The 16,174-nt window shown below is 36.9% G+C and overlaps 1 protein-coding gene across 1 annotated transcript in view; it reads left to right on the top strand.

Moving 5' to 3' along the window:
* The window catches only part of LOC101619571 (24-hydroxycholesterol 7-alpha-hydroxylase), a 66,489-nt gene that overhangs the window by 27,771 nt on the left and 22,544 nt on the right, over window positions 1-16,174 (top strand). The window contains exon 8 of the mRNA XM_004673544.2: window positions 13,564-13,697. Coding sequence (XP_004673601.1) covers window positions 13,564-13,697 — 134 coding nt within the window. The remainder of the gene's footprint in view (window positions 1-13,563; window positions 13,698-16,174) is intronic.

Genomic DNA, 16,174 nt, shown 5'->3' with positions numbered 1-16,174 from the left:
CCCCTCTGGCCGTCAGTGGCGATCACACCCCTTTCCCAGCTATGCTCCCATTCACTGCCCTCATAACTGGAACTTGTCCCTGCTGCTTTTTTTTTTCTACTTTGGTCCTTTTAATTACTCCAATAATTATCTTAGAAGTATCTTAAGAGAAGTAGAACTTGGTCCCTCCATGGTAGCACAGCGGGTTCAAGAACAGCACTATGAAGCTATTCACGCCACTACAGCACGAGTTTGATTCCTGGCCAATGGGGTGACCCACGTGGCACAGCAGACCTCTCCTGTCTTACCCACCACTCTTCTCAGCAGTGTATTTTAGTCAGTCTGCCTGTTCTGTTTCTCACTCTATCTCTGACGAATCCTCTCACCCCTTGCACCTCTGGCCTATACCCCAGTTCTGTATGTATAAGTAAATAAACCTTAAAAAAAAAAAAAAGCAGAACTTAACTAGCACTGATTTAGTAGAACAATAAATGTAATATAATTCCAAAGTTACATAGATTAGTAAATGACTGACAAATTGATAATACAAGAAAACCAAATATATTAAAAATTTGTCAGGGAGTTCACAGAACTTCTAAGTTCTTGAGGTTTGGATATCTAGATTTGAAGGATCCAAAGCCGGGAACAGTGCGCAGGTCAGGCTATGAAATGGGTGTAGCAAGCGAGATGCCCAGGAAGGCCAGTGCAAGGTGGCCATTAACACAGGATGCTGAGTGACAGGTGACCCCAGGCGCTTCATTTATCAAACAGCAGTTGCTGCCAGAGGAAATGATTTTAGTCTCCCTTTCTTTACATCACTAACTCCTCTTCCAAAGTCTGGCTTGGTTGATATAATTAGCAAAGTCTTATTTTCATGGTAATGTCCTACTTACAAGGGAGGCAAAGCAAGCAAAAATCTCAACATTTTTCTCCTCTGAGATGGTTGTCAGGCTGCTGTTGAAACACAGTATTCAGGTATTGCATAGAAAAATGAAAACGTCGATACATTATAAATAATGTATTTTCTAATATGTATGTGATCATTTTTACTATATAAACATATTGATGTATTTTAGTAAATATGAATACACTGTATAGCTGTAACTATGTACCTTTGTATCTGTATATCTATCTGTATACTCATGGCTCCCCTTGCTTGCAGATTCCAAAGAAGCAGGCTAAGAGCAGTAAACTCTTCTCTGCTTGCTCATGAAACTTCATGCTTGTGTGAACTATGGACTATTTTAAAAGATAACACAATCATTTACTGAAATAACGATGCACTGACCAAGACAAATGTTCATCTTCTTTATTCCGTTTATTTAAAAATACATACAGTTAGAGTTCCACCAATCTTTGTTTTATGTTTTGATAAAGAGAAGTTACTTTTTTCCTAGATCTCTTCCTGTAAGGTTTTGTCTATTCCCAATATACACAAGCATTGCTGTACCCAAAGAGCTGAAAAAGAAAATAAACTTATTCATATTTCACTGTAACATTAAACTACATACTTATGTATTACCTATATGAATATAAATATATTTGAAATTTTGTTTCCTTTTTGATGTATATATCATTCCATTAACCTACCATTATGACTTTCTTTTCTTGTTTTTATTTTAGCTAAAAAACAGAGGTACATAATTAGATGCTTTTTTTATTTTTTCTTTATTTATTTTTTTAAAGATTTATTTATTTATTCATACAGAACTGGGGTACAGGCCAGAGATGCGGAGGGTGAGAGGATTCACCAGAGACAGAGCGGGAAGCAGAACAGGCAGATCTAGGAAGTATACTGCTGAGGGAGCAGCGGGCGGGTCAGGAGAGGTCTGCCATGCCATGTGGTCACCTCCGGGGCAGGCGGGGATTGAACTCATGCGGAAGTGGCTTTAGTTTCTCAATGCAGTGCTTTAACCCACTGCGCCACCAGGGAGGGCCCGTAATTAGATGCTTTTTGCAGTTAAATACCATTCACAGTTTTCCCCACTGTGTTCTGCTTTTAACCCCTGAAATGTATGTTCTGCCACTCCACCTCAGGAGGTTCTGTGGAATCAGTCTCTCCTTTATTGCCTAGCTTCAGCATGTACGAGAGGTACCTTGGAAGCTGTACATCTCTTGATATCTCTGTGCAGATTTTCAAAAGGATACAAGCCCTTTCTCTGCTGTTGCTTTTTCATTAAGTCTTTTCACTATCTCACCCCTTCATGTCATTTTTAATCTGTCTTGTTTATCCTCAGTATTTTTCTTTCTGACAGTTCTTTTCATAGTGTCCTATAGGAGAATTACTTAGGCATTTGGTTAATCTTTCTTTCTCTTTTGAAAATAGTGCGATAAAGATCATGAGGTTGAGTCAAATCTCTCCACAGAATACATTCTAAACATTCAGAATGATACACAGTTTGTAAATAAAGGGCATTGAAAGATCAAATTTTTACTTAATAATTTTATTATCTGCCTACTATTATTATCTACTTGCTATTGTCTTTTAAGTTAGTATCTCTTGTCTCTACTTATTGTAATTTGTGTTATGTCCACTATTCCTTGAAAAATGCGACATGATTCTGAAGAAGACTTTTATATTACAATAAATAGAATAGCTAGAGAAACTGATAATCTGTTTTCAATGTATGAGAGAAGTATTTCTGAAAATAAAATGAGGTATTGTTTCTGAAGAACTCTTACGATATTTACTTGGAATAATGGCATTAAACTTTGCTTAAAATGATTGAATGGGATTCGGGGTATTTTTAAATGTGTATATGACAGAAGAAAGAGTGGGAGTGGCCCATCTGTTGACTCCTACCTCCTTATCTTCCATCAGTTGTAATAACCTGTTCTAAGCAACATTGTAGCCTTTGGTATCTTTCTCATTGTTATCACTGGCTTTTTCATATTTACTCTGTTATGAATATCACACTGAAGAAGTGGAGGAGGATATATTTCCAAAAATGTATTGCTTGTAATCCTTTTTTATTTTTTAAAGGTTTTTACTTATACAAACAGAATTGGGGTACAGGCCAGAGGTGCAGGGGCGGTGAGAGGATTCGCCAGGGACAGAGTGAGGAGCAGAACAGCCAGTGGGTGAAGTACACTGCTGAGGGGAGCAGTAGGCAGGTCAGGAGAGGTCTGCTGCGCCATGTGGATCACCTCTGTGGCGGGGATTGAACTCATGCTAAAGTGGCTTTAGCTTCTCAGTGCTGTGCTTTGACCCACCAGGAGGGCCCTGCTGGTAATACTTTTAATAGGTGCAAAACAGAGTATGATGGGCTGACTATCAATCCTGGGGTGGGGTGGGGACATTTGAACACTTCTGCCCATTACATCTTACTATTGGAGTCACCAAGATAAACAAGGCAGTCAAGCACTGGGTGCAGCAGCACTTTTCCTTGCATAGAGAAGTGTTATCTAGATCAGCCTCATGGTGGACATCTATCCTCCATGGCCAGCATGTCCCTCCAAGAGGGCAACACATAGGACATTGAGTCTAGGAACCCTGTCCCTTTTCTGGAGAAGGCAACTATCATTTATCCAAAATTTAGAATTAATTTTCCTTTATAATAATCAAAGGTTTGTTGTACAGAATTCTTTTCAATTTAAAAGAAAATTATAGGAAGGAACTTATTACTGTTCTTACTTAGGAGACAAATCACCAAAATTTCATCTCACTAAAAATTTCCAGAAATCTGTAACCAGTGCATTCTTTTTCCTGTAAGTGATTTTATAGGGTCATGTGTTATAGAGGGCCTATTGTAAATGACATTATCTACATCAGGACACTTTATCTACTTACTGCATTTGAGGCATGCTAACCTCTTCCAGTGAATGTAGATTTCCTCTGAGAACGAAACAGCAATTTGTACATATACAAGAAATTATTCCTGGAATAAAGTAGAGGCATAATTTCTTTAAATAGCAATTTTTAGCATTACTTATGATATTGAAGTTTTTTGAATTGCTGAAGTGTAGGGAGAAGTATAAGATGCTCTCCCCACAACCCCATACTCTAAGTTCTTTACTATTTCTCATTGGTTTTGTCTGTGTTCTTTTTTAAAAAGCTTCTATTGATGTCTCTAGTTGAGAAAATATGACATAGAACTAGTCTGTTCTCTGACAGTAATTTCTAATCATTGCTTTATCATTTTTCAGTAGATCTTAGGAATACTATATGTATTTTTTCCTTTATTTTTTTTTAAATTTTTTGTACACTCTTATCCATTTTTATACAGTCATTGATTTCTCTCCTCAGGTATAGTCCCCATAGTTCTCCCACACCACAGCACCCATTACCCATCACTATATCACTATGGGCCCTGTGCTCAACTCTCCTCTGTTTTGACCCCTCTTCCCCTTCCCTGCAATGTGCCTCAGATCTATGTTTTGCTTCCAAGTTTTGTCTTTTTCCTGATGCTCTATTAGGTTTTCCTATATTTCCCCTATAAGTGAGGCCATCTAATATTTTTCTTTTTCTTTCTGACTTATTTTGCTTAGCGTAATCCCTTTTAACTCTATCCATGTTGTTGCAAATGGCATGAGTTTATCTTTTTTGATTACAGAATTAATGCTATATATTGTTCAAAGCTACTATACAATTTTCCTAAATACCAGTCAAAGTAAACACTAACTTCTAATGTTCTCTTACTTTTTTTTTTGTTCTCTTACTTTTTAAAAAAATTCACATGAAATTTGAAAACATGTTTTTAAACCATATTTTGGTAAAAATCATTGCTTGAAGTTGTTGCACTAGTTTCTTTTTAACCTTGACCACATGCATTGTTATCCTAGAGTCATTCTTCTTTACGGTATTATGACCTGTGCATACACCTTCATTGTAAGTTTTTTTTTTTTTTAAAGATTTATTTATTCGTACAGAACTGGGGTACAGGCCAGAGATGCGGAGGGTGAGAGGCTTCACCAGAGACAGAGTGGGGAGCAGAACAGGCAGATTGATGAAGTACACTGCTGAGGGGAGCAGCGGGCGGGTCAGGAGAGGTCTGCCTTGCCATGTGGTCACCTCCGGGGCAGGTGGGAATCGAACTCATGCAGAAATGGCTTTAGCTTCTTAGTGCAGTGCTTTAACCTGGCGCCACCAGGGAGGGCCCATTTTAAATATTTTATCAAGCATTTCTTTGAATATGAAAAGACAACCTCTGTGAAGGGAAATTTACTTCATGATTTAGGAAAGCAAAGAAAACTGAGAATCTTTGCCTTCAAAAGTAAGGGAGGATGTGGTAGCATGTATAGGGGTGCACTGTAAATTTCATTGCACTGTAAATTTCAGTGGGAATCTGTTATTTGCTTCTGTTAATCCTTCCCTGAGCACAAGTACACCTGTCCTACAGGTTTATGGGAAGCGAAGGCCTCCTTAGTATTCAGCCTCACCTTCTCACTCAGCCTCCCCTGAACTTCATCTAAAAAGATCTGGAGGACTCAGCAAATACCTAAGATTATCTCTTTACTGTGAAAGCATAGTTTCTTTCCCCTAAATTATTGGTTACATCAGTACTATAGAAACAGAATTTTAATACTTTATGTAATTACTAAGTGTATGTGAGAGATATCAAATACTGTCCAAAAATTAATAATGTAAGAAAATAAATATAAAAATGAATAAATAAATAATATTAAGGGTCCAGAGAAGCCGTCTCTCAGTAAGACAGACAGACTTCAGCAATTCTGTGTGAGACATGTTCCCTTTTTAAAAGCAAGGAATCATATTTTTATGATTAATTCTGGATTTTAAGTTATTTTTCTTTCTTTTCCCATGAATTCCACTCATTCTTTGAGGCTTAGCTACAGCTGCAGCCAGGTGAGTGGGGATGAACACAGTGACACTGAAATCCTCTCCTTTGAAGCTTTCATTACAGTTCTTTATATCTAGATCTTATTTTGTGTTCCTGTGTCAAACTCCTTCAGGCAGGGACTTATTCCTGCCTCCTCTTATGGGAAGAAATGGGACCGAGTAAACAGAAGAAGGACTTTCAATGTGCACTCATAGCTTTGAATGCCACTTTGCCTCTTTCTGGCTTGTCTCCTTGTGCACTAACCAGTCTGAGACTTGATAACTGGCAAGGCACTGATGCAGAATAAATGTAGTGGTCTGAAGTGTTTGTGACACGAGGTGGCCAGTAAATTAGTATTATTCTCACCCTATCTCTTATAGCACCTGTGTTTACATAGCACATGACAGAAGCAAATTTATACTGAGTGAATAAGTGGCGGAAGTAATAGAATTTCAATCTATTTTAGATTCTTAACAAATATAATATATAGCTTCTGTGTATTACACCAGGCTTTTTATCATGCCCGTGGAATCCCTAAGCTATGGATAATATTTTAGCATTTTTTTTCTATTTCTGAATGCAAGAGTAATCCTTTTATTTGGTTTCAGATAGCCTGAGATTTGGTTTGACTTCTGTTGCATTTATGCTGAGATAAACAGATGGTTTCCCACTCTTACTCCAAATCAACCAGAGCTTGTTCCCTTGCTGTCTTCTGTGCTGGATGGTCTCTGTGAGGCTTTAGCCCTTTTGATGATTACCTTGGCATTCTTCCAAGCAAAGCCTTCTAATTTTAGAGTCAAAACTCTGGAAGAACAAACCACAGATGTGCATTGAAATATGCACAGTATGGGCACAGAGCCGTCTTTAAGAGTTATAATAAGAAAGGTCTCCAAAGATGTTTGAAAACTTAGCATAGTTCCTTTTCTTTTTCTTTGTCTAGTTCAAGAATACTACCTAATTTTTCCAATATCACATTGTGATTTGAAAAACTAAAAATATTTTATCCAAATAGCTGTTTCCCAAGTATAGTCTACATCTCTTACACATGTTGTTTAAAAAAAAAAAATCAAGACTATTAAGGTGATAAAACAGTAGTTTGCGAAAGAGACAGTCTCCTTTTGGAAGACTGGAAAATGGGACAGAAGGACAAAAAGCAGCAAACTTTTATAGGATAAAGATTAAAGAACAAGGTGGAGAAAATAGAAAATACCTCTCGAATGGTGCTACATTGTCAGCCCTGTTTGAGAAGCAACATGAAAATAAGTAGAGAGGCCAAGATGGCTTGGCATTTGGGATTGGCTGGCCCTGTGTACTGAATGTACCAGGTCAAGTGGGGCATTTGCAGGGACACAAAAGTTTTTAACTTTCAGAAAGCTGCTTGGCAGCCTTGGCTGGGGTACTGCACCTAGGGTCTAGAGGTTTGTCACAATTTGTCACAATAAATGTTAACCTTTACATTCAACCTAAAGGGTGCTTTTTTGTCTATATTACATAGTACAAAACACTTTGGGATTTTATATTCAGTTGTTTTTTTAATTTAAAAAATAAAAAAAAAAACTTTTAAAAAAAAAGAGGTTTAAAAGTCCTAGTCTTGGGCCCTCCCTGGTGGTGCAGCGGGTTAAAGCACTGCACTGAGAATCTAAAGCCGCTTCCGCATGAGTTCGATTCCCGCCTGCCCCGGAGGTGACCACATGGCGTGGCAGACCTCTCCTGACCCGCCCGCTGCTCCCCTCAGCAGTGTACTTCGTCCATCTGCCTGTTCTGCTCCCCACTCTGTCTCTGGTGAAGCCTCTCGCTGCCCCTGAGCCTCTGGCCTGTACCCCAGTTCTGTATGCACAAATAAATAAATCTTTAAAAAAAAAAAAAAGTCCTAGTCTTTTTAGGGCCAGAATCAAGCCTATGTTCTTATTGTTCAGTCACTTCAGAGTCACAAAGATCTGATTTCAAAAGCAAACCTGAATCCTTGGTAGTCATCTATTTTAGTTTATTTTATTCTTTCTTATTTGAGATCAAGTAGAAAATAACTTATTTTCTGTATCCTTTGGTTGTGGTAAGGTGAAATAGAAAAACAAGAAAAAGATTGTTTGGTAAACTTGTTCAGTATAAATGCTCTAAGCAGAATTTTTCAGAGAAACAACTTTTTTTGAAAATGAGATTTAGAATCTGAATGTAAGTTCCTACTCATTTATCTGTAGTGCCCATTTTGTCAAGGGGCATACCTTGCTGGAGCCACATTGGCTTTCAACCTAAGGGTGAAATTGGTGTGACCCCTAATCTGGAGTTTTCGGGAATTTGAAAGGGAACATTGGGGGAGGTGGCATGAGATAAGGACTTGGATATCTTTTAGCTTTCTTTTGACGGTTCTTCTATCCTCTGATTTCTCAGTTTCATTCTTTTTCCCTTCACCAAGCTTTGCTTCTTTTTCATATAGGATTGGCTAGCACTACATATCACCTAGATCTTTATTTCCCTAAGAGCTAACTTAAAGTTATGAGTGAGCTGACTTTACAAAACACTTGAAATGCGGGACAAGAAAAGGAAAAATGACATTCTAGAATCAAGTTAAACTTGAGTATTTGACATAAAGTTGCATAAAGCTCCTGCTCTTAAGTTTCATCACCCACAGAGAATTTTTATTGATTGTCTACTAGGTCTGCAGTCATCTTTCATGTAGCCGGGTGCTCTCTCTGTCTCTGTCTCTCTGTCTGTCTGTCTCTCTTTCTCTCTTTTTAAAGATTTATTTATTTATGCTTTCAGAACTGGGGTACATGCCAGAGGTGAGGTAGCTGGGAGGATTCACCAGAGACAGAGTGGAAAGAGGAACAGGCAGACCTATTGAAATACACTGCTCACTGCTGAGGGGAGCAGAGGATGGGTCAGGAGAGGTCTGTCACACTATGTGGGTCAGCTTCCTGGCTGGGAATACAACTTGTGCTGCAGTGGCTTCGGAGAGCTTCATAATGTGGTGTTTTAACCTGTTGCGCCAACATGGAGAGCCCTCTCTCCTCTTGAGATCTCCAGTCTTGTTTTACTTACCTGGAAGATGCCAGAATTTCCAGTTTCCTTTCTCTACCTCCCCAAGGAGGCCTGCTTACCCTCCCCCACTGCTAACCCTCCCCCAGTTATCTGTGTGTCACCACAGTATTTCAGCTTTTGATATATGCCTTTAGAAGTAGTTTTCTTTTCTCTTTCCTGCCTTTTCTTTTTTTCCCCCTCCACTTAAGTATACTCTAAAAAAGAAAGGAATTATGGATCCCCCTTAAGTATTTTGAATTTGTTGTGTAAAACTTGTTATCCTGCATTTCAGTAATTGAAAAGGAAGATCATTGCTGGTACATTATTCATAGGCCTTTTGTCTATTTAAAATATATAAATAGCAAAGATAGACTGCTTATTTAGTTATTGAAAATGGTATCCACATACATAGTCTACTCCCAAAATCAGTGTTTATCAAATTTATCAGCAAGCAATCTGTCTTGTTTTCTAACAGAAAAAAAATCTGTTTAACTTTTTCAATTCAAATAGACGTGTTATTATGTGTTGCAATGGCACTGATCTCATTTTTAAATTCTAAGATGGGTAAATTGACAAATATGGGGACATATATACTGTCATGTGCAAGGGCTGGTAGACAAATAAAGAAAATAAGCCATGTCTGCTTTCAATATTTCTTTTCTTTAAAGAAAACATTTATTTTGCATGGGCGTTTTCCTTTCAAGCGCCTCTCTTCTAGGTACTGTACATTCTCTAATTACCCTTTTGTTTGGCACCCACCAGATTTGTGTACCTTAGGGGAAATGCGCCAGAGTAAATGTCAAACTGGCTGAAAGGCAAACTTCTCATTATGAAGTGAGGAATGGCTGTTAAGGAGGTAGGGAGAGACATTCACTGTGGTCTTTTTTGAAGTAGACCACTTCACAAAAGAATAAATGTAGAGGTTAAGGATCAGGAAATTGGTTTCCTTGGAATTATCCTTTCCACATGCCCTCTGGTTTGTGTATGTTATCCGAAGACCATGTTAGCAGTGTGTATTCCAACAAAGTTATTTCCTTTCCTGAGGATATACTTTGTATTTTTCATGCAAAATAGCCTACATTGATACTGTACTAAGTCACTGACCACTTGATCTGGTTATATAAAAGACATGTGTGATGAAGCCCACGCAGAACTCATGGTATATGTAAAATTCAAACACTGGGATAAAACCTGAACTTTTGCATAATAGTAGGTACAGTGAGGATCAAAACAACACCTTGTCCCCTTCCTTCCTCTTAGTCAGAGATTGACAAGCTTTATCTGTATAAAGCCAGATAATATATTTTTAAGCTTCATAGTAAATTTTTAGGCTTCATGGAAAAAAGTGACTGTTGCCAGTAATGTGAAAACAGCCATAGATGACATGAAGACAATTGAATGACGCCATGTTCCAATAACACTTCACTTATAGAAACAAACAGTGAATCTGATTTAGTGTACTGATCAAAAGAAAAAGGGATGAATTATGGATCATTTTTTGAAAAGTTTTGACCTTAGCAAATGGGCAATGTTGCTACCATTTTCTGTGACAGGAAAACCAAGGGAAGAAAGACTATTTTAGTGGCAAAGTGAAAAGTTCTATGTTATCTGTTGACTAAGGGAGGGCTTTGATATAGATGCCATTTAGATATGTGAGCAGAGCTATCAAGAAGCCAATAAAATAAACAAACAAAAAATAAACTAGAGTTCAGGGATCAAGGAAGGGAGTAGAAATTATATTGATAGTAATTTATGGACAAGATCTGTTTTAACATTCTAGAGAGTGCGTGTAGACAGAAAAAGGAGGAAGACTCATGACTGAACGTGGGTGTTCACAGGGCACATTCAAGGCTTGGATAAAAGAGCTTTCCGTCATCAGCCCTGCTTTCAGCTGCTGTGTACAGACCGAAACTTCAGTGAAGCACCATGATCCCCTCACCTTCTATGCTAGACTGTGTTCCAAAAAACCATGGTCCTATTTTCTCAATGTAAACTGGCTTCATTAAATGGGCAATGTTGCTGATTTTTAGTAAGCAAATACTTTGGTGTATCTAATCCTTGGTTCAGATTTCACTTCTTCTGAGAAGCCTCTCTGACATGTCCCTCCCCCTCAATCTAGTCACTGTCACCTCTGTGCCCCACATCACATTTAATGTGATAACAATTTCAGAAGTCATCTACTTTGAGTTCTTCATTTCCTCTATCAGTCCATGTACGCTCCTTAAGAGCCAGAATCATCCATTCATCTTTGTACTCCACACTTGTCCCCTGCTGAGAGATTCTCAACAAATACTGATTGAAAAAATTCCCCAGACCTGGTATCCAATTAGTATTGGATATAGTCCCAATCTGTAACTTTTCTTTCAACAAAGGTTTCAGGAAAAAGGATAATTTAATTATCTATGGAGCAAAAGTAGATAAGGGAGTTATCATTTCTAGAGTCATTACTAAATTCACACTAGTTGTAATCAGAATAATAATAAACACCACCTGGTGCTAAACACCTACCATATGTTAGATGCTACTCTAAGTGTGTGTGTCATTCATTAACTAATTCATAAATTGGAATATTAGAATTTATTACTTCAATGCTGTCTGGGTGAGGCATTTACCTTTTTAGTTTTAGAATTTATTGTGTTTTTAAGTATTAAGAGCCTTACCTCCTAAAATTCTGGTATTCCTTGTAATGCTTAGCACTTTACTCTCCACAAAAGGCCAAATAAATGCCTTTTTAGTTGATTTAGCAACCATTTCTGTTGTATATAAAAAATTCTCAGTCTCTTTCTTTGAAGTAAAGAATTTTTAATGTGAAGGAAGTAAAATTTTGCTGCCACTAGATTTTTCATGGCATGTTGAGGTATTTTTCTGTTGGCAATAATTCCTTTGAATCAAAAATGCTACTTAGCAAAAGATTAGATCACATGCATAACATTGGTATGTTCTGGTAATGTTTGCACAGGTTTAAACCAGAGTTTGATTTTTTTTTTTTTAAAAAAAACCAGTTGCTATAGAAATGATCCATCATCAGCTAGTTATCTTTTGTGTCCTCTTTAAATGGCTAATGATGATGTTTGTATGCTTATGGGAGAGGACATGAGAGATTCCATGTTCACAAAGCTTTGGAAAATTGGAATAAACAGTTGTCTCTATCCACAGGATTTCTCGAAGCCTGTACTATGCTGATGTATCCAGTGGAACACCAGTAGCATCTTAATACTTTCCATATTTGGTTTAAACCATCCTTTAAACATTTGCAAATGTTTCACTGAAAACAATTTGGCAAAACTGTGATGCAGTCATGTGTCACCTAACAACTAGGAAATTTTCTGAGAAAGTGTCATTAGGTAATTTCATCTTGTATGAATGTCAAAGAATGTAATTACACAACCTGCTGGGACTGGCCATCATATAACTGTTCAATTATTGACTGAACTGTCTTTAAGTAATGTGTGATTGTATTTAGATTATGAAGGTGCAAAAGAACACCTATCATGTCCCAATCCTTGTTAAAAAAAAAAAAAAAGTAAATGTTTTGTAGGACAGTATCTGTAAAGGTTAAAAAAAAAAAAAAATAGCCTTTCCTGTCATTTGTCTCGTAAAATTAGGTTGCTTATGTGTGAGCAAAGAAGCAGGAGTTCTTACATACCACCATTTCATTGTTGAAATGTTCACCCTTCTTAGGCTCCAGGCAAGAATCTTCCAAATTCTTTATTGTCCACATTTCTCAGAATGACAGTGAGGACTATCTCTAATATAGCATAAGTGAATCTTTTCCTAGTCCTTTGCATTTATTCCTCCCCGGGGCAAACTAAAACCATTTCCTTTTTCTGAAAATACAATGATTTCTGCAGATTTCATTTCGGGTCTTCCTTTTCTTTTGTATGGACTATCCACTCAGTCATCTCCCCATGTTGAAACCAAATCACTTAATAATATGTTTAGAACATAGATAGATAGAAGCCTGTTCTGTGCAACAAACTAATTAAAGTTACCATTTTAGAGAAAAATATTTCTAGATCATTTTGCTTCTCCTCGTGTTCAATATGAAATTTCCCTGATTATTAGAATATTTGACTTTTTACAGAATAATTTTTTTGCCTAAATGGTTTGTCAGTTAACGTGTTTGTCTCTTCTTTCTAGACCAAGTGTCTTGCAAAAATGCCTGGTAGAGTGCAACTCAATTCCTGGTTCTTAACTAGATGTTCAACATCTGTCAAGTTGAATGGTGGCTTGCATAGGTACCCCTATCATTTAAAAGAGCCAGAAATCAAAACCCATTTCCCAGACTCCACTATAACAATGCAATGATGTTAGCATCTTACTCCTCAGGAATCCCATATGTACTGACAGATAAGGCATCTCAGGCAGCTAGACCTCCCCTGCAGAATGGTCTTGCTTTATGAGTTTCACCCAAAGTCAAAGAAGGATGTGAGTGGAGTCCCTGACATTCCACTTGTCCCCAATATAGTTCAGCTGTGAATGTGAAATTTGCCTTAATTAAATGAACAACATTCTATCTTTTACTAAGCAAATACTGTCAAAACCAAATTGAAAAACTGAATTGTTTAAGGTCATTTTCATATAATACTTTCTCATTTTTTTACTTAAACTACCTTTATGACATATGTGTTATATGGATAAGGGAAAAATTATAAAAGAGGGTATTATTTTTGGTATCAAAAAGTAGTATTAATGCTGTCAGAAGCCATGTCTTATTTTGATGAGCTTATATGAAATAACTTTCTTGCCTTTTAAGTCCATCTTTTAATTTTTTTTTTAATCTTTAAAGGTAAAGAGAAGATTGAAGTATCTGAAGATGATTTGAAGAAACTCCTTCTGATTAAATGGTGTATTTTGGAAACCATTCGTTTAAGAGCCCCTGGTGTCATTACTAGAAAAGTGTTAACACCGGTTAAAATTTTGGTGAGCTTTGTTTTGGCTTTAAAATAATCATTCTTATATACTGCCCAAATGTTTTGTCCATATATTATTCGATAATTCCTTGAGTTTCACTAAACACTAATCTTGAAACAGGTTACAAGTAAGAGTTGTACCGTACCTTTGATCAAATGCATATTTATCACCTAGTCACTATTGCAAGTAAAGTGTATGACTTTAACAATCATTTGAACTATGTGATCTTCCATCAGAATTAGAATAACTATGTATGTCAAGCTGGTAGACTGGAGAGTCTCATCATTGCTTAACCAAACAACACATATTTCTTCTTGATGTGGGCTAGGGGGAATGTTCTGTAGAAAACTGGAAGATAATTTCAGGCCACCAATGACAGATGCAAAAATAGATAGTAGGTATCTCATAGTAACTGATACTAGCGAATAACTGCAAAATAGCAAAAAAAAAAAAAAAAAAACTGATATTAATGGCTGAATGGGGGAGAGAGTTTCTTTTTATGGACAAAGTAGGAGAAAATTCTCAAGTATCCAATGTGCATATGGTTGGTTTTCAGTTCAATAATTGGTGACTCAGTGAGGCAGAACAGAGTAATTTGACTCATGGCCTGTATTATCCAGCAAGATCACATTAGGTCAGCCTTCCACACTTGCTTCCCTTTTTCTATACACAGCTTCAAAGTACTTGGATTCAAACCAAGTAAAACACAAAACAGACCCCAAACCACAAATTTCATAGAAGTAACAACTTGCTAAATCTAAAGGAGACATAATTTATTGAACTTTCTTACATAAATGATAGCTTTTAGTTTTAGTGATATTATCACTTCAATTACTCTAAACTATTAGTTTTAAAGGATATACTTTCTGAGGAAATAGTCTAACTTGTTTCAATAGGTAGAGTAATATGCTTATTACTACAAAATTTACTATATTTTTTATTGGGCTTTGTAAAAGGCTTGCTTATATTCTGTTTAGTACATAATTAACTGAATTACAGAATAGTTATTTCTTTGCCAGTGTCTATCTTGATTTTTACTTTAAGTATACAGAACCCATATAGTTTTATTAGATTTAGTCTTACATACTTCAGTAATGTTGGAGCTCTTGTAAGTGGTATATTATTTTATTTTGGGTCCCAGTTGTACCCTACTTGTTTGTAAAAATACAGTTGTGTTAGTGTGCTGATATTATGTATGCAACTTTGTTAAATCCACGTTTTAGTTTTAGGTGCCTTTTTGTAGATTTCTAATAAGTTTATGTGTAGACAATATTTTAATTAATTGTTCCCCTACCAATATGCCTTTTATTTCCTTTTCCTTTCACTGGGTCTAACTTCTAAACTATGTTAAAAAATAGTGGTAATAGCAATTAGCTTTGCCTTGTTCTTCATCTTACTTTCACAATGCAGTATGATGTTAAGTGAATGTTTTAATAGATGTTGTCAGGTTGAAGAATTTCCCTTTCATTTGCTGAGATTTGATCATGAATTTGTATTGACTTTTTTTGCATAAATTGATGTAGCATACACTTTTTTAACCTGTTAACACACTGGATTACATTTACTGATTTCTTTATTTCTTTTTTCTAGCTTTTTCTCTTTTTCAGAATTTTCCAAAATTTAAATAGGGAGCCTTTTTTTTTAATCATGCTAGAGATTATATTCTTTAATTTTTTAAGTATTTTTATTTTTTGGCAAGTAATAACCATCAAGCTCCTGGCCAAGAAGTAAAAATGACAGTGAATGCTATGGACTTTCCTTGATAGGCTTTTTGTCTGTATAGGACTCTTTTTTTCTCTTCAGAATTCTACATTCCTTGCATTCACTTTGCTCTCAACTTCCCTTTTGAGTTATAACAGCGAATCCTGATTTCTCTCCCCTCTTCAAAAAAGCCACCTCTCCAGACTAGCAGGTGAAGATCATGGGCCTCTACAATATTTCCTTGAATGAACCAGCCAGGTTTGACTCCCTGTACTGAGAGATGCCATCATTGCCACACAAAGGAGTTGTGTTTCCCTTTGCTAGTGATTTGTGTTCTGATCCTTTCAGTGTTTTGTCTCTCTCTTGATGCTTTCTTCATCTGTCATGTAAACAATGGCAGAGATGGTTTAGACTGGGCCTGATGATGTCCATTTGCTCAGAGGTTTCCTTTGATACAACCAGCAACATCCCTATAACCACTCGTCAGCCTGGCCTTTGCTCCTACCACAAGAATTTCTTTTCTGGCCTCCTCCCTGTTGCTAATGTTAATTCTGTTACTGACATGTGAAGCCTTCCTCTCTTAGCTGCTTTGTTGGTTGTAACATTCAGCAACCTCCAAGTCATGATCTAAGTCAATAGTCATGAGTGAGGACCAAGGAGTGGGCAGTGAAGGGTAACAGTTGCCCTGACTGGAGGCTTGTCCCAGGGTACCCCCAGTCCTGGTCCCAAACATACACCAGGGTTCTCTGCAGCTGCCATTAGTCAACCACAACCTCTTCAGCCCT

Source organism: Condylura cristata, unplaced genomic scaffold (assembly GCF_000260355.1).
Source record: "Condylura cristata isolate star-nosed mole 26May11 unplaced genomic scaffold, ConCri1.0 scaffold00001, whole genome shotgun sequence".
NCBI classification, from domain to species: domain Eukaryota; kingdom Metazoa; phylum Chordata; class Mammalia; order Eulipotyphla; family Talpidae; genus Condylura; species Condylura cristata.
Note: the sequence above shows the minus strand (reverse complement) of the source record. Positions and strands in the feature narration are given on the sequence as shown.